This window comes from Oncorhynchus mykiss, chromosome 13 (genome assembly GCF_013265735.2).
Source record: "Oncorhynchus mykiss isolate Arlee chromosome 13, USDA_OmykA_1.1, whole genome shotgun sequence".
NCBI classification, from domain to species: domain Eukaryota; kingdom Metazoa; phylum Chordata; class Actinopteri; order Salmoniformes; family Salmonidae; genus Oncorhynchus; species Oncorhynchus mykiss.
This window is the reverse complement of record NC_048577.1, coordinates 300,001-320,000: the sequence shown is the minus strand read 5'-3', so window position 1 is coordinate 320,000 and position 20,000 is coordinate 300,001. Positions and strand designations below refer to the sequence as shown.

The 20,000-nt window shown below is 44.8% G+C and overlaps 1 protein-coding gene across 1 annotated transcript in view; it reads left to right on the top strand.

Annotated features, from left to right (window-relative positions):
• LOC110513795 (voltage-dependent T-type calcium channel subunit alpha-1H) overlaps positions 1 to 20,000 on the top strand; it is a 136,381-nt gene that overhangs the window by 52,382 nt on the left and 63,999 nt on the right. The window contains exons 10-13 of the mRNA XM_036939803.1: positions 5,274 to 5,850; positions 6,947 to 7,161; positions 8,767 to 8,853; positions 13,752 to 13,903. Of these exons, the coding sequence (XP_036795698.1) occupies positions 5,274 to 5,850; positions 6,947 to 7,161; positions 8,767 to 8,853; positions 13,752 to 13,903 (1,031 nt within the window). The remainder of the gene's footprint in view (positions 1 to 5,273; positions 5,851 to 6,946; positions 7,162 to 8,766; positions 8,854 to 13,751; positions 13,904 to 20,000) is intronic.

The following is a 20,000-nucleotide window of genomic DNA, read 5'->3' as shown; positions in this document are numbered from 1 at the left end:
GCTGATTGGTCAGCATGTTAGGGTTGGTAACAAGCTGATTGGTCAGCATGTTAGGGTTGGTAACAGTCTGATTGGTCAGCATGTTAGGGTTGGTAACAGGCTGATTGGTCAGCATGTTAGGGTTGGTAACAGGCTGATTGGTCAGCATGTTAGGGTTGGTAACAAGCTGATTGGTCAGCATGTTAGGGTTGGTAACAGGCTGATTGGTCAGCATGTTAGGGTTGGTAACAAGCTGATTGGTCAGCATGTTAGGGTTGGTAACAGTCTGATTGGTCAGCATGTTAGGGTTGGTAACAGGCTGATTGGTCAGCATGTTAGGGTTGGTGACAGGCTGATTGGTCAGCATGTTAGGGTTGGTAACAAGCTGATTGGTCAGCATGTTAGGGTTGGTAACAGGCTGATTGGTCAGCATGTTAGGGTTGGTAACAGGCTGATTGGTCAGCATGTTAGGGTTGGTAACAAGCTGATTGGTCAGCATGTTAGGGTTGGTAACAGGCTGATTGGTCAGCATGTTAGGGTTGGTGACAGGCTGATTGGTCAGCATGTTAGGGTTGGTGACAGGCTGATTGGTTGGCTATTTGAGCCAATAAAAAGGGCTTTACTATTCTTAGGTAGCAGAATGACTTTAGCTTCCCTCCAGGCCTGAGGGCACAGCATTTCTATTAGGCTTGGATTGAAGATGTGGCAAACAGGAGTGGCAATATTATCCTCAGTAATTTTCTATCTAGATTGTCAGACCCCAGTGGCTTGTCATCGTTGATAGATAACAATATTTTTTTCACTTCTTCCATACTCTGTTTACGTAATTCAAAATTACAATGCTTGTCTCATAATTTGGTCAGATACACTTGGATGTTTAGTGTCAGCGTTTGTTGCTGGCATGTCATGCCTAAATTTTCCAATCTTGCCATTGAATTTAAAAAAAAAAAGTTATTGCCAATATCAGTGTGTTTTGTGATGAATGAGCATCTGATTCAATGAATGATGGAGCTGAGTTTGCCTTTTTCCCCAAAATGTCATTGAATGATTTTTATCATCATACTTTCTGTCATTTATCTTTTGTTTCATAGTTTAGTTTCTTCTTCTTTTTATTCCGTTTAGTCACATGATTTCTCAGTTTGCAGTACACTCAATCGGTTGACAGCCAATCGGTTGACAGCCAATCGGTTGACAGCCAATCGGTTGACAGCCAGACTTATTTGCCATGTCTTTTGCATCATCCTTCTCAACCATTATTTTAATTCCTCATCATTCCACTGGGATTTAACAGCTTTTACAGTCATTTTCTTAATGGGTCCATTGTTTATTAGTAACTGGAATAAGCAATTTCATAAACGTGTGTCAAGTGCAACGTCTGGTTGCTCCTCATTACACACCACAGACCAGTAGCGTCTGGTTGCTCCTCATTACACACCACAGACCAGCAGCGTCTGGTTGCTCCTCATTACAGACCACAGACCAGCAGCGTCTGGTTGCTCCTCATTACACACCACAGACCAGCAGCGTCTGGTTGTTTCTCATTACACACCACAGACCAGCAGCGTCTGGTTGCTCCTCATTACACACCACAGACCAGCAGCGTCTGGTTGCTCCTCATTACACACCACAGACCAGCAGCGTCTGGTTGCTCCTCATTACAGACCACAGACCAGCAGCGTCTGGTTGCTCCTCATTACACACCACAGACCAGCAGCGTCTGGTTGCTCCTCATTACAGACCACAGACCAGCAGCGTCTGGTTGCTCCTCATTACACACCACAGACCAGCAGTGTCTGGTTGTTTCTCATTACAGACCAGCAGCGTCTGGTTGTTTCTCATTACAGACCACAGACCAGCAGTGTCTGGTTGCTCCTCATTACACACCACAGACCAGCAGCGTCTGGTTGCTCCTCATTACACACCACAGACCAGCAGTGTCTGGTTGTTTCTCATTACAGACCACAGACCAGCAGCGTCTGGTTGCTCCTCATTACACACCACAGACCAGCAGCGTCTGGTTGCTCCACATTACACACCACAGACCAGCAGCGTCTGGTTGCTCCTCATTACACACCACAGACCAGCAGTGTCTGGTTGTTTCTCATTACACACCACAGACTAGCAGCGTCTGGTTGCTCCTCATTACACACCACAGACCAGCAGCGTCTGGTTGCTCCACATTACACACCACAGACCAGCAGCGTCTGGTTGCTCCTCATTACACACCACAGACCAGCAGCGTCTGGTTGTTCCTCATTACACACCACAGACCAGCAGCGTCTGGTTGGTCCTCATTACACACCACAGACCAGCAGCGTCTGGTTGTTCCTCATTACACACCACAGACCAGCAGTGTCTGGTTGTTTCTCATTACAGACCACAGACCAGCAGCGTCTGGTTGTTTCTCATTACAGACCACATAACAGCAGCGTCTGGTTGCTCCTCATTACACACCACAGACCAGCAGCGTCTGGTTGCTCCTCATTACACACCACAGACAAGCAGCGTCTGGTTGTATCTCATTACAGACCACAGACCAACAGCATCTGGTTGCTCATCATTACACACCACAGACCAGCAGCGTCTGGTTGCTCCTCATTACACACCACAGACCAACAGCGTCTGGTTGTTTCTCATTACACACCACAGACCAACAGCGTCTGGTTGCTCCTCATTACAGACCACAGACCAGCAGCGTCTGGTTGCTCCTCATTACACACCACAGACCAACAGCATCTGGTTGCTCCTCATTACACACCACAGACCAGCAGCGTCTGGTTGATCCTCATTACACACCACAGACCAACAGCGTCTGGTTGTTTCTCATTACAGACCACAGACCAGCAGCGTCTGGTTGCTCCTCATTACACACCACAGACCAGCAGCGTCTGGTTGCTCCTCATTACACACCACAGACCAGCAGCGTCTGGTTGTATCTCATTACACACCACAGACCAGCAGCGTCTGGTTGCTCCTCATTACACACCACAGACCAGCAGCGTCTGGTTGCTCCTCATTACACACCACAGACCAGCAGCGTCTGGTTGCTCCTCATTACAGACCACAGACCAGCAGCGTCTGGTTGCTCCTCATTACACACCTATGACCAGCAGCGTCTGGTTGCTCCTCATTACAGACCACAGACCAGCAGTGTCTGGTTGCTCCTCATTAAACACCTCAGACCAGCAGTGTCTGGTTGCTCCTCATTACACACCACAGACCAGCAGCGTCTGGTTGCTCCTCATTACACACCACAGACCAGCAGCGTCTGGTTGCTCCTCATTACACACCACAGACCAGCAGCATCTGGTTGCTCCTCATTACACACCACAGACCAGCAGCGTCTGGTTGCTCCTCATTACAGACCACAGACCAGCAGCGTCTGGTTGCTCCTCATTACACACCACAGACCAGCAGTGTCTGGTTGCTCCTCATTACACACCACAGACCAGCAGCGTCTGGTTGCTCCTCATTAAACACCACAGACCAGCAGCGTCTGGTTGCTCCTCATTACACACCACAGACCAGCAGCGTCTGGTTGCTCCTCATTACACACCACAGACCAGCAGCGTCTGGTTGCTCCTCATTACACACCACAGACCAGCAGCGTCTGGTTGTTTCTCATTACAGACCAGCAGCGTCTGGTTGTTTCTCATTACAGACCAGCAGCGTCTGGTTGTTTCTCATTACAGACCAGCAGTGTCTGGTTGCTCCTCATTACACACCACAGACCAACAGCGTCTGGTTGTTCCTCATTACACACCACAGACCAGCAGTGTCTGGTTGTTTCTCATTACACACCACAGACCAGCAGCGTCTGGTTGCTCCTCATTACACACCACAGACCAACAGCGTCTGGTTGTTTCTCATTACACACCACAGACCAGCAGCGTCTGGTTGCTCCTCATTACACACCACAGACCAGCAGCGTCTGGTTGCTCCTCATTACACACCACAGATCAGCAGTGTCTGGTTGCTCCTCATTACACACCACAGACCAGCAGCGTCTGGTTGCTCCTCATTACAGACCACAGACCAGCAGCGTCTGGTTGCTCCTCATTACAGACCACAGACCAGCAGCGTCTGGTTGTTTCTCATTACACACCACAGACCAGCAGCGTCTGGTTGCTCCTCATTACAGACCACAGACCAGCAGCGTCTGGTTGCTCCTCATTACAGACCAGCAGCGTCTGGTTGCTCCTCATTACAGACCACAGACCAGCAGCGTCTGGTTGTTTCTCATTACAGACCAGCAGCGTCTGGTTGCTCCTCATTACACACCACAGACCAGCAGCGTCTGGTTGCTCCTCATTACAGACCACAGACCAGCAGCGTCTGGTTGCTCCTCATTACAGACCAGCAGCGTCTGGTTGTTTCTCATTACAGACCAGCAGCGTCTGGTTGCTCCTCATTACAGACCACAGACCAGCAGCGTCTGGTTGGTCCTCATTACAGACTACAAACCAGCAGCGTCTGGTTGCTCCTCATTACACACCACAGACCAGCAGCGTCTGGTTGCTCCTCATTACACACCACAGACCAGCAGTGTCTGGTTGGTCCTCATTACAGACTACAAACCAGCAGCGTCTGGTTGCTCCTCATTACACACCACAGACCAACAAATATTCTTCACATCAACAACATAGGAATCACTACAAAACGTCTTGTATGACCTCTTATACACTATATTAGGCCCAGCCTGTCCTCTTATACACTATATTAGGCCCAGCCTGTCCTCTTATACACTATATTAGGCCCAGCCTTTGGAACGTTGGCTACTATATTGTGATCACTACATCCTATGGATCTGGATACTGCTTTCAAGCTAATTTCTGCAGCATTAGTAAAGATGTTGATGATTTAATTCCTGTGCTGTTTGTAACGACCCTGGTAGGTTGACTGATAACCTGAACCAGGTTGTAGGCACTGACTACAAGCTTTCCTTTCAGTGGGCCCAGAACATATACCTCTCTGTTTGATATCACGTACATTATCAAGCATTTCACAAGTTAACCAGATACTGACTGTTAGCACTTGGTGGTCTATAGCAGCTTCCCACCAGAATGGGCTTTAGGTAGATGAACCTGTAGCCATATGACTTCAACAGTATTTAACATGAGATCCTCCCTGAGGATGTGGTTCAGGAATGTGGTTCTGAATATGTGTGTGTGTGTGTCGTCCTGGTAACTAAGTGTGTGTTGTCCTGGTAACTCTATGTGTGTTGTCGTGATAACTCTGCGTGTGTGTGTGTTGTCACGGTAACTCCGTGTGTGTTGTTGTCCCTCCCTCTCCAGGTGGGCTCGTTCTTCATGCTGAACCTGTGCCTGGTCGTCATAGCGACCCAGTTCTCAGAGACAAAGCAGCGCGAGAACGCCCTGATGAGGTCTGAGCAGCGTGCCCGTTACCTCAGCAACGCCTCCACTCTGGCTTCCTATCAGGAGCCGGGGTCCTGCTACGAGGAGATACTGCGCTACATCGGACACCTGTACCGTAAACTGACCCGCAGAGTCGCCCGGGCCGTCACACACTGCTCTACACACACACCTCGCTGTACTTGTTGGACACACACACACCAACACACACCCAAAGGAGAGGTGAACGGACTGGCCAATCGGCACTCGGGACACACCCATGGCATCTTCCACCTTCGTCCTCCTCCTCTTCCTCGTCCGTCTAACTGTGTGGGGGTGGAGATGAGTAACGGGGGAGTAGGGAGGAAGGGCAGGGAGTTAAACTACCCCTCTATCTACCCCCACGACCTGTACGACCTGACCCCCGACCCCAGCTACATGACCTCCAGGGGGAGGGGCCACACCGTCACAGTGGAGGCGCTCAGCAAACTGCAGCAACTGGTGTTAGAGCACGATAAGAGTGAGTGAGTGTGTTCTCAGTGTGTGTGTGTTCTCAGTGTGTGTGTGTGTTGTCAGTGTATGTGTGTGTTCTCAGTGTGTGTGTGTGTGTTGTCAGTGTGTGTGTTCTCAGTGTGTGTGTTCTCAGTGTGTGTGTTCTCAGTGTGTGTGTTCTCAGTGTGTGTGTGTGTGTTCTCAGTGTGTGTGTGTGTGTTCTCAGTGTGTGTGTGTGTGTTCTCTGTGTGTGTGTGTGTGTTCTCAGTGTGTGTGTGTGTTCTCAGTGTGTGTGTGTGTGTGTTCTCAGTGTGTGTGTTCTCAGTGTGTGTGTTCTCAGTGTGTGTGTGTGTTCTCAGTGTGTGTGTTCTTAGTGTGTGTGTTCTCAGTGTGTGTGTGCGTGTGTTCTCAGTGTGTATGTGTGTGTTGTCAGTGTGTGTGTTCTCAGTTTGTGTGTTCTCAGTGTGTGTGTGTGTTGTCAGTGTGTGTGTGTGTTCTCAGTGTGTGTGTGTGTGTGTTCTCAGTGTGTGTGTGTGTTCTCAGTGTGTGTGTGTGTGTTCTCAGTGTGTGTGTTCTCAGTGTGTGTGTTCTCAGTGTGTGTGTTCTCAGTGTGTGTGTGTGTTCTCAGTGTGTGTGTTCTTAGTGTGTGTGAGTTCTCAGTGTGTGTGTGTGTTCTCAGTGTGTATGTGTGTGTTGTCAGTGTGTGTGTTCTCAGTTTGTGTGTTCTCAGTGTGTGTGTGTGTTGTCAGTGTGTGTGTGTGTTCTCAGTGTGTGTGTGTGTGTGTGTTCTCTGTGTGTGTGTGTTCTCAGTGTGTGTGTGTGTGTGTGTTCTCAGTGTGTGTGTTCTCAGTGTGTGTGTTCTCAGTGTGTGTGTGTGTTCTCAGTGTGTGTGTTCTTAGTGTGTGTGTGTGTGTTCTCAGTGTGTGTGTGTGTGTGTTCTCAGTGTGTGTGTGTGTGTGTTCTCAGTGTGTGTGTGTGTTCTCAGTGTGTATGTGTGTGTTGTCAGCGTGTGTGTTCTCAGTGTGTGTGTTCTCAGTGTGTGTGTGTGTTGTCAGTGTGTGTGTGTGTAGTAACGAGTCTCCGTCAGCTGTGTGTGTTGACAGTCTGGCGTTACCTGTTTTCAGAGGCAGAGCACAGGGAGTCGTTGCAGTGCCCCTACTGCGTCCACGACGACCAGCTTTGTGACAACGACCATGCCGATTTTGAACCTAGCAACCAGCGCCATGGCAACCTGAGCCCTCGCCGCGGTAACAGCCTTCGGCGTGTAGATGGACAGGCCTTGAGGCCAATCAGAGATCTAGTTGGGTGGTGGGCGGAGCTACAGGCCAGGTTGGAGCATGTAAGGCTGTAGGACTTATTGACGTTGTCACTGATCATGTAGTTAGACTGATCTGATCTATATCTCTGTTTTAGATATTGACTGTAGGACTTATTGACGTTGTCACTGATCATATAGTTAGACTGATCTGATCTATATCTGTGTTTTAGATATTGACTGTAGGACTCATTGACGTTGTCACTGATCATGTAGTTAGACTGATCTGATCTATATCTGTGTTTTAGATATTGACTATAGGACTCATTGACGTTGTCACTGATCATGTAGTTAGACTGATCTGATCTATATCTGTGTTTTAGATATTGTAAGATATTACATGGTATGTTCCATCATACATGTAAGAAATGTACTTTACAAATTACATAAATTATGATTATTACTGTTATTATAACTATTATAACTATTATTACTATTATTACCATTATTATATTATAATTCTGAGTAGTATTATTATTATATTATTATATTATGATTACGAGTATTATTATTATATTAATATATTATTATATTATTATATTATAATTATAGGTATTATTATTATTATATTATAATTATGAGTAGTATTATTATATTATAATTATAGGTATTATTATTATTATATTATAATTATGAGTAGTATTATTATATTATTATATTATAATTATAGGTATTATTATTATTATATTATAATTATGAGTAGTATTATTATATTATTATATTATAATTATAGGTATTATTATTATTATATTATTATATTATAATTATAGGTGATATTATTATATTATTATATTATAATTATGAGTAGTATTATTATATTATTATATTATAATTATAGGTATTATTATTATATTATTATATTATAATTATGAGTAGTATTATTATATTATTATACTATAATTATAGGTATTATTATTATATTATTATACTATAATTATGAGTATCCTTATTATATTATTATTATACTCTAATTATGAGTATTATTATTATATTATTATATTATAATTATGAGTAGTATTATTATATTATTATATTATAATTATGAGTATCCTTATTATATTATTATTATACTCTAATTATGAGTATTATTATTATATTATTACATTATAATTATGAGTAGTATTATTATATTATTATACTATAATTATGAGTATCCTTATTATATTATTATTATACTCTAATTATGAGTATTATTATTATATTATTATTACTATTATATTATAATTATGAGTATTAGTATTATTATATTATATTATAATTATTAATATGACTGTTATTATTATGTAGGCAAGTCAGTTAAGAACACATTCTCATTTTTCAATGATGGAACAGTGGGTTAAATTAACTACCTTGTTCAGGGGCAGAACAACAGATTTGACCTTGTCAGCTCGGGTTCAATCTTGCAACCTTTCAGTTACTAGTCCAACGATCTAACCACTAGGCTACCTGCCAACCCTGATTATTACTATTATTATTGTGATTATTGTTATTACTGTTATTACTGTTTTTATTATTATATTATAATTTTAATTATTACTATTATTATTACTAAGATCTTCAAATAACCCTACACCCTAACCCCTAACCCCTGCACCCTACACCCTAACCCCTGCACCCTACTCCTTTTAGGTGGTGAGCAGTAGATACTTCAACAGAGGGATCATGATCTCCATCCTCATCAACACTCTCAGTATGGGGATAGAGTTCCACCAACAGGTACAGGGGAGGAGAGGAGAGGGGGGGGAGGGGAGGGGAGGGATCATGATCTCCATTCTCATCAACACTCAGTATGGGGATAGAGTTCCACCAACAGGTACAGAGGAGGAGAGGAGAGGGGGGGAGGGGGGGAGGGGAGGGATCATGATCTCCATCCTCATCAACACTCTCAGTATGGGGATAGAGTTCCACCAACAGGTACAGGGGAGGAGAGGAGAGGGGGGGAGGGGAGGGGAGGGATCATGATCTCCATTCTCATCAACACTCAGTATGGGGATAGAGTTCCACCAACAGGTACAGAGGAGGAGAGGAGAGGGGGGGGAGGGGGGAGGGGAGGGATCATGATCTCCATCCTCATCAACACTCTCAGTATGGGGATAGAGTTCCACCAACAGGTACAGGGGAGGGGAGGGGAGGAGAGGGGAGGGAGGGGGAGGGAGGGGGAGCGAGGGGGGGGGGGAGGGGAGGTGTGTGTGTGTGTGTGTGTGTGTGTGTGTGTGCGTGTGTACGTGCGTGCGTGCGTGCGTGCGTGCGTGTGTGCGTGTGTGTGTGTGTGTGTGTGTGTGGTTTTGTGTGTTTAATCAAAACTTGGGTAATCATGTGATGTTTATGGACGGATTATCAAGCTCCAAATCAACACCCTGATGAGGCTATTGCAGAGTGTGTTTTCTGTGTGTGTGTGTGTGTGTGTGTGTGTGTGTGTGTGTGTGTTCTCAATATGTGAGCATGTGTGTGGGGTTACAGGGCTTGAGGTGTTAATTAAAGTGTAGATCTCAGTGTGAGAGGAGGGGATAGATTGTGTGTGCGTGTGTGAAGAAATGAAGAAAAAGTGAATAATGATGTTTCCATGATGGTTCCGACCTCAGCTGACCCTACTGACGATAGAATTACAACCAGACTAGAACCGGAATCTTCATCACCTACTGACCCTACTGACGATAGAATTACAACCAGTCTAGAACCCAAATCCTCATCACCAACTGACCCTACTGACGATATAATTACAACCAGACTAGAACCGGAATCCTCATCACCTACTGACCCTACTGACGATAGAATTACAACCAGTCTAGAACCGGAATCCTCATCACCAACTGACCCTACTGACGATAGAATTACAACCAGACTAGAACCGGAATCCTCATCACCTACTGACCCTACTGACGATAGAATTACAACCAGACTAGAACCGGAATCCTCATCACCTACTGACCCTACTGACGATAGAATTACAACCAGTCTAGAACCCAAATCCTCATCACCTACTGACCCTACTGACGATAGAATTACAACTAGTCTAGAACCCAAATCCTCATCACCAACTGACCCTGTATAATTACAACTAGACTAGAACCCAAATCCTCATCACCTACTGACCCTACTGACGATAGAATTACAACTAGTCTAGAACCCAAATCCTCATCACCTACTGACCCTACTGACGATAGAATTACAACTAGTCTAGAACCGGAATCCTCATCACCAACTGACCCTTCTGACGATAGAATTACAACTAGCCTAGAACCCAAATCCTCATCACCAACTGACCCTACTGACGATAGAATTACAACTAGTCTAGAACCAGAATCCTCATCATCTACTGACCCTACTGACGATAAAATTACAACTAGTCTAGAACCGGAATCCTCATCACCAACTGACCCTACTGCCTGTAGAATTACACCTAGTCTAGAACCCAAATCCTCATCACCAACTGACCCTACTGACGATAGATTTACAACTAGTCTAGAACCCAAATCCTCATCACCTACTGACACTACTGACGATAGAATTACAACTAGTCTAGAACCCAAATCCTCATCACCAACTGACCCTGTAGAATTACAACTAGACTAGAACCCAAATCCTCATCACCAACTGACCCTACTGACGATAGAATTGCAACTAGTCTAGAACCAAAATCCTCATCACCTACTGACCCTACTAACTGTAGAATTACAACTAGCCTAGAACCAAAATTCTCATCACCTACTGACCCTACTGATGATAGAATTACAACTAGAACCCAAATCCTCATCACCTAATGACCCTACTGACGATAAAATTTCAACTAGTCTAGAACCAAAATCCTCATCACCAACTGACCCTACTGACGATGGAATTACAACCAGACTAGAACCCAAAACTATAACCCAGACACAGCATACTGTCCCCTACTGTCCACACTACAGTATTACTATAACCCAGACACAGTATACTGTCCCCTACTGGCCACACTACAGTACTACTATAACCCAGACACAGTATACTGTCCCCTACTGGCCCCTACTGGCCACACTACAGTACTACTAAATCCCAGACACAGCATACTGTCCCCTACTGTCCACACTACAGGACTACTATAACCCAGACACAGCATACTGTCCCCTACTGTCCACACTACAGGACTACTATAACCCAGACACAGCATACTGCCCCCTTCTGTCCACACTACAGTGCTACTATAACCCAGACACAGCATACTGTCCCCTACTGTCCACACTACAGGACTACTATAACCCAGACACAGCATACTGTCCGCTACTGTACACACTACAGGACTACTATAACCCAGACACAGCATACTGCCCCCTACTGTCCACACTACAGTGCTACTATAACCCAGACACAGCATACTGTCCCCTACTGTCCACACTACAGGACTACTATAACCCAGACACAGCATATTGTCCCCTACTGTCCACACTACAGGACTACTATAACCCAGACACAGCATACTGTCCCCTACTGTCCACACTACAGTACTACTATAACCCAGACACAGCATACTGTCCACTACTGTCCACTCTACAGTACTACTATAACCCAGACACAGCATACTGTCCCCTACTGTCCACACTACAGGACTACTATAACCCAGACACAGCATACTGTCCCCTACTGTCCACACTACAGGACTACTATAACCCAGACACAGCATACTGTCCACTACTGTCCACTCTACAGTGCTACTATAACCCAGACACAGCATACTGTTCCCTACTGTCCACACTACAGGACTACTATAACCCAGACACAGCATACTGTCCACTACTGTCCCCTACTGGCCACACTACAGGACTACTATAACCCATACACAGCATACTGTCCCCTACTGTCCACACTACAGGACTACTATAACCCAGACACAGCATACTGTCCCCTACTGTCCACTCTACAGTACTACTATAACCCAGACACAGTATACTGTCCCCTACTGGCCACACTACAGTACTACTATAACCCAGACACAGCATACTGTCCCCTACTGGCCACACTACAGTGCTACTATAACCCAGACACAGCATACTGTCCACTACTGTCCACTCTACAGTACTACTATAACCCAGACACAGCATACTGTCCCCTACTGTCCACACTACAGGACTACTATAACCCAGACACAGCATACTGTCCCCTACTGTCCACTCTACAGTACTACTATAACCCAGACACAGTATACTGTCCCCTACTGGCCACACTACAGTACTACTATAACCCAGACACAGCACACTGTCCCCTACTGGCCACACTACAGGACTACTATAACCCAGACACAGCATACTGTCCACTACTGGCCACACTACAGTACTACTATAACCCAGACACAGCATACTGCCCCCTACTGTCCACACTACAGGACTACTATAACCCAGACACAGCATACTGTCCCCTACTGTCCACTCTACAGTACTACTATAACCCAGACACAGTATACTGTCCCCTACTGTCCCCTACTGTCCACACTACAGGACTACTATAACCCAGACACAGCATACTGTCCCCTACTGTCCACTCTACAGTACTACTATAACCCAGACACAGTATACTGTCCCCTACTGTCCCCTACTGTCCACACGACAGTGCTACTATAACCCAGACACAGCATACTGTCCACCTCTGGCCACACTACAGTACTACTATAACCCAGACACAGTATACTGTCTCCTACTGTCCCCTACTGGCCACACTACAGTACTACTATAACCCAGACACAGCATACTGCCCCCTACTGTCCACACTACAGGACTACTATAACCCAGACACAGTATACTGTCCCCTACTGTCCACACTACAGTATTACTATAACCCAGACACCGCATACTGTCCCCTACTGTCCCCTACTGGCCACACTACAGTACTACTATAACCCAGACACAGCATTTTGCCCCCTACTGTCCACACTACAGTATTACTATAACCCAGACACAGCATACTATCCCCTACTGGCCCCTACTGGCCACACTACAGTACTACTATAACCCAGACACAGCATTTTGCCCCCTACTGTCCACACTACAGTATTACTATAACCCAGACACAGCATACTGTCCCCTACTGGCCCCTACTGGCCACACTACAGTATTACTATAACCCATACACAGCATACTGTCCCCTACTGGCCACACTACAGTACTACTATAACCCAGACACAGCATTTTGCCCCCTACTGTCCACACTACAGTATTACTATAACCCAGACACAGCACAGTAGTGTCCCCTACTGGCCCCTACTGGCACACTACAGTACTACTATAACCCAGACACAGCATACTGTCCCCTACTTGCCTCTACTGTCCCCACTATAGTACTACTATAACCCAGACACAGCATATTGTCCCCTGCTGTCCCCTACTGGCCACACTACAGTACTACTTCCTACCTCCTTCCTCTCTGACATCCTAGAGATCAGTAATCTAGTGTTCACCAGTGTCTTCTCTCTCTCTCCCTCCCCCCTAGCCCCAGGAGCTGACTGACATCCTAGAGATCAGTAATCTAGTGTTCACCAGTCTCTTCTCTCTCTCTCCCTCCCCCCTAGCCCCAGGAGCTGACTGACATCCTAGAGATCAGTAATCTAGTGTTCACCAGTCTCTTCTCTTTCTCTCCCTCCTCCCTAGCCCCAGGAGCTGACTGACATCCTAGAGATCAGTAATCTAGTGTTCACCAGTCTCTTCAGTCTGGAGATGCTGCTGAAGCTGCTGGCCTTCGGACTCTTCGGCTATATCAAGAACCCGTACAACGGCTTTGACAGCGTCATCGTCATCATCAGGTGTGTGTCTGTGTTTCCATGAAATATTTTAATGTATCATGCACCAAACCCTTTCCAAGAGTTAATGTTATAATGCTATAACTTGCTGCTTGATGATAAACTAGCTATAACTTTCTGCCTGATTCTAAGCTAGCTATAACTTTCTGCCTGATTCTAAGCTAGCTATAACTTTCTGCCTGATTCTAAGCTAGCTATAACTTGCTGCTTGATGATAAACTAGCTGTAACTTTCTGCTTGATTCTAAGCTAGCTATAACTTTCTGCCTGATTCTAAGCTAGCTATAACTTTCTGCCTGATTCTAAGCTAGCTATAACTTGCTGCTCGATGCTAAGCTAGCTATAACTTGCTGCTCGATGCTAAGCTAGCTATAACTTTCTGCCTGATTCTAAGCTAGCTATAACTTTCTGCCTGATTCTAAGCTAGCTATAACTTTCTGCCTGATTCTAAGCTAGCTATAACTTTCTGTTCGATTGCTAAGCTAGCTATAACTTTCTGCCTGATTCTAAGCTAGCTATAACTTGCTGCTCGATGCTAAGTTAGCTATAACTTTCTGCCTGATTCTAAGCTAGCTATAACTTTCTGTTCGATGCTAACCCGTACGAAAAAATTATATATTGATTTACACTACCGTTCAAAAAATTGGGGTCACTTAGAAATGTCCTTGTTTTTGAAAGAAAAGCAATTTCTTGTCAATTAAAATAGCATCAAATTGATCAGAAATACAGTATGGACATTGTTAATGTTGTAAATTACTATTGTAGCTGAAACAGCTGATTTTAATGGAATATCTACATAGGCGTCTATCTACATACATCAGCAACCATCACTCCTGTGTTCCAATGGGACGTTGTGTTAGTTAATCCAAGATTATCATTTTAAAAGGTTAGTTGATTATTAGAAAACCTTTTTGCAATTATGTTAGCGCAGCTGAAAACTGTTGTTATGATTAAAGAAGCAATAAAACTGGCGAACAAAAGAGGCCTTAGCTCTGTATTTGTCTGTGTCTCTTTTCCTCTGCCTCCCTCAAAATGTTTATTTAGTTATGAGTTATACTATGGGAATAAATATCACCGAATTACAGAAATATCCTCCCATCCTCTATATGTAATTATTGGCGGAGATTCACATTACATTTAGTTTAGTTTTTCATATACTGTTTTCTATATACTGTAGGTGACATGAGTCTCACTAGTGTTGAGTGATGAGCTGTTAAAAGTGGTGTAGGTCTTATTTATTTAAAGAGCATGTTGAAGTTAGAAGCAATAGGATTTGAATCAAACGCCTACAACTTGTTTAGTCCCGTTTCACACTGCTCTGAGGCGAGCATGGAGACTGGTCCGTTTCACACTCCTCTGAGGCGAGCATGGAGACTGGTCCGTTTCACACTGCTCTGAGGCGAGCATGGAGACTGGTCCGTTTCACACTGCTCTGAGACGAGCATGGAGACTGGTTCGTTTCACACTGCTCTGAGACGAGCATGGAGACTGGTCCGTTTCACACTGCTCTGAGACGAGCATGGAGACTGGTTCGTTTCACACTGCTCTGAGACGAGCATGGAGACTGGTCTGTTTCACACTGCTCTGAGACGAGTATGGAGACTGGTCCGTTTCACAGTGCTCTGAGACGAGCATGGAGACTGGTCCGTTTCACCCTGCTCTGAGGCGAGCATGGAGACTGGTCCGTTTCACACTGCTCTGAGGCGAGCATGGAGACTGGTCCGTTTCACACTGCTCTGTGACGAGCATGGAGACTGGTCCGTTTCACACTGCTCTGAGACGAGCATGGAGACTGGTTCGTTTCACACTGCTCTGAGACGAGCATGGAGACTGGTCAGTTTCACACTGCTCTGAGATGAGCATGGAGACTGGTCCGTTTCACACTGCTCTGAGACGAGCATGGAGACTGGTTCGTTTCACACTGCTCTGAGACGAGCATGGAGACTGGTCAGTTTCACACTGCTCTGAGACGAGTATGGAGACTGGTCGGTTTCACACGAGCATGGAGACTGGTCCGTTTCACACTGCTCTGAGACGAGTATGGAGACTGGTCCGTTTCACACTGCTCTGAGACGAGTATGGAGACTGGTCCGTTTCACAGTGCTCTGAGACGAGTATGGAGACTGGTCCGTTTCACACTGCTCTGAGACGAGCATGGAGACTGGTCCGTTTCACACTGCTCTGAGACGAGTATGGAGACTGGTCCGTTTCACACTGCTCTGAGATGAGTATGGAGACTGGTCCGTTTCACAGTGCTCTGAGACGAGCATGGAGACTGGTCCGTTTCACCCTGCTCTGTGACGAGCATGGAGACTGGTCCGTTTCACACTGCTCTGAGACGAGCACGGAGACTGGTCCGTTTCACACTGCTCTGAGACGAGCACGGAGACTGGTCCGTTTCACACTGCTCTGAGACGAGCACGGAGACTGGTCCGTTTCACACTGCTCTGAGACGAGCATGGAGACTGGTCCGTTTCACACTGCTCTGAGACGAGCACGAAGACTGGTCCGTTTCACACTGCTCTGAGACGAGCATGGAGACTGGTCCGTTTCACACTGCTCTGAGACGAGCATGGAGACTGATCCGTTTCACACTGCTCTGAGACGAGCATGGAGACTGGTCCGTTTCACACTGCTCTGAGACGAGCATGGAGACTGGTCCGTTTCACACTGCTCTGAGACGAGCATGGAGACTGGTCCGTTTCACACTGCTCTGAGACGAGTATGGAGACTGGTCCGTTTCACACTGCTCTGATACGAGCATGGAGACTGGTCCGTTTCACACTGCTCTGAGACGAGCATGGAGACTGGTCTTGATAAATCAATGAGATTTTTATTTTCACTGAATCTCCATTTAGGTATTGGTTAGACTACAATTAGAAAATTAGGGTGTAGAAATGATACGCTCTTAGTGTAACCTTTATTTAACTAGGCAAGACAGTTAAGAAAAACTTATTATTTACAAGGACAGCCTACTCCTCCCCCCCATTGGGGAATTGAACCCCAGTCTACCGCATGCCCACACGACACAGGATTATTTAGCTAAATAGCCCAGTACTGTAGCCTATTCCCGGCCGTCACATTGTACAGCGCCATATTTTCCATTCTGTCCTAACAGATTGTTTTCATTTTTCTTGTAATAGAAACACCATAATATTAATCAAATCAATTAAGCAAAATTTCTTAAAATCAGTCTCATATACTATGTTCTTACAAAAAAAAAGGTTTCAAATTCTCTAGTACAGCCACTATTGAAGGCCATCAAATGCTTCTCAAAGATGCCCTCTGGTGTTCAAACTAGCACTAACTAGCATTGATGGTACCAGTGGTTCACACTTAAATAATCATATATATATATATAGAATTCTGCAGTAGTAAGACTTTTAAAGCAGGAACCACTGTATGTGGATACTGCTGCGGTACAGTTGGTCAATTGTAAGTGCTGTTAATGTGAAGTGGAAATGACTCGGAGCAACGACTCAGCCTCGAACAGGACCACCGAGTGCTGAAGCGTGTAACGCGTAAAGATCATCTGTCCTCGGTGGCAGCACCCTGGAAGTGACGGCAGCACAAGAACTGTTCGTCGGGAGCTCCATGAAATGGGTTTCCGTGGCCAAGCAGCCGCACACAAGCCTAAGATCACCATTCACAATGCCAAGCATAGACTGGAGTGGTGTAAAGCTCACCACCATTGGACTCTGGAGCAGTGGAAACGTATTCTCTGGAGTGATGAATCACTCTTCACAATCTGGCAGTCTGGCGGACAAATCAGGGTTTGGCAGATACCAGGGGAACGCTACCTGCCCCAATGCATAGTGCCAACTGTAAAGTTTGGTGGATGATGAATAATGGTCCGGGGCTGTTTTTCATGGTTCGGTCAAGGCACCAGACAATGACATTCTAGACGATTCTGTGCTAGCAACAGTTTGGGGAAGGCCCTTTCCTGTTTCAGCATGACAAATTATACAAACAAAAACATACACTCAACAAAAATATGATTTTACTGAGTTACAGTTCATATGAGTTCATGTCAGTCAATTGAAATAAATTCATTAGGCCCTATTCTGTGGCTTTCACATGACTGGGAATACAGATATGCATCTGTTGGTCACAGATAACATTTTTATCTGGCGTGACCACCATTTGCCTCATGCAGCGCAACACATCTCCTTCACATAGAGTTGATCAGGCTGTTGATTGTGGCCTTTGGAATGTTGTCTCACTCCTCTTCAATGGCTGTGCGAAGTTTCTGGAAATTGGCAAGAAATGGAAATCGCTGTCGTTACAAGTCGATACGGAGCATCCTAAACATGCTCACTGGGTGACATGTCTGATGAGTATGAAGGCCGTGGAAGAACTGGGACGTTTTCAGCTTGCAGGAATTGTATACAGATCCTTGCGACATGAGGCCGTGCATTATCATGCTGAAACGGGTGATGATGGCGACGGGTGAAAGGCACGACCATCAAACAACAAACCTTAGGATCTCGTCACGGTATATCGGTGCATTCAAATTGCCAATGATAAAATGTAATAGTGTTCGTTGTCCACAGCTTAGGCCTGCCCATACCGTAGCCACCACCGACAACCATCATAACGTTCAGCAAACCTCTTGGCCAAACGACGCCACACTCAAACAGTTCTTCCATGCCAGGAGGGAAACATAGGAGGATGATTACTACTACTACTATTATTATTATGTTTTGCTATAAATAATCTAGCTAGCTAATTTAGCAAGCTAGCCAGTTCTATCAGAGACACCCAACCCTCACTAAGGCTAGCTAGCCAGTTCAATCAGAGACCCCAACCTTCACTAAAGCTAGCTAATTTATTTGTCAATAGGCTAAATGTCAAAAGGCTATATGTCAATAGATGCAGTGTGTATTTTCAACTACAACAGTGATCCAACATTTGCAAAACACCACTTTAGAAACCTGATGCTAAGGGGTCAGAGGTCAACAGAGACTCGACATTACAAAACACCACTTTAGGAATCTAATGCTAAGGGGTCAGAGGTCCAAAGAGACTCGACATTACAAAACACCACTTTAGGAAACCTAATGCTAAGGGGTCAGAGGTCCACAGAGACTCGACACTACAAAACACCACTTTAGGAAACCTAATGCTAAGGGGTCAGAGGTCAACAGAGACTCGACATTACAAAACACCACTTTAGGAAACCTAATGCTAAGGGGTCAGAGGTCAACAGAGACTCGACATTACAAAACACCACTTTAGGAAACCTAATGGTAAGGGGTCAGAGGTCCACAGAGACTCGACATTACAAAACACCACTTTAGGAACCTGATGCTAAGGGGTCAGAGGTCCACAGAGACTCGACATTACAAAACACCACTTTAGAAAACCTAATGCTAAGGGGTCAGAGGTCCACAGAGACTCAACACTGTCATCGGGTAGACAAGGCTGTGAGTGGTGATTTGTGTATTTTGCATTAATGTTTTACAAGTATATGTACATATATTTTATTTATCTATATATTTGACAAATACATTTTCCCTTCATATTTATATTTCATATTTTTTTAAATATATTTATATTTTCTTGAAATATATTCCAATATATAATTTTTCCATAGGGAAGCTATCAATAACTTGTTACTCAATGCTAAGCTATCTATAACTTCTTATTCAATGCTAAGCTATCTATAACTTGTTGCTCAACGCTAAGCTATCTATAAATTGTTGCTCAATGCTAAGCTATCTATTTAGCTTAGTTGCTAAATGCTAAGCTATCTATAACTTGTTGCTCAACGCTAAGCTATCTATAACTTGTTGCTAAATGCTAAGCTATCTATAACTTTTTGCTCAACGCTAAGCTATCTATAACTTGTTGCTCAACGCTAAGCTATCTATAACTTCTTATTCAATGCTAAGCTATCTATAACTTGTTGCTCAACGCTAAGCTATCTATAACTTGTTGCTAAATGCTAAGCTATCAATAACTTGTTGCTCAATGCTAAGCTATCTATAACTTGTTGCTCAATGCTAAGCTATCTATAACTTCTTATTCAATGCTAAGCTATCTATAACTTGTTGCTCAACGCTAAGCTATCTATAAATTGTTGCTCAATGCTAAGCTAT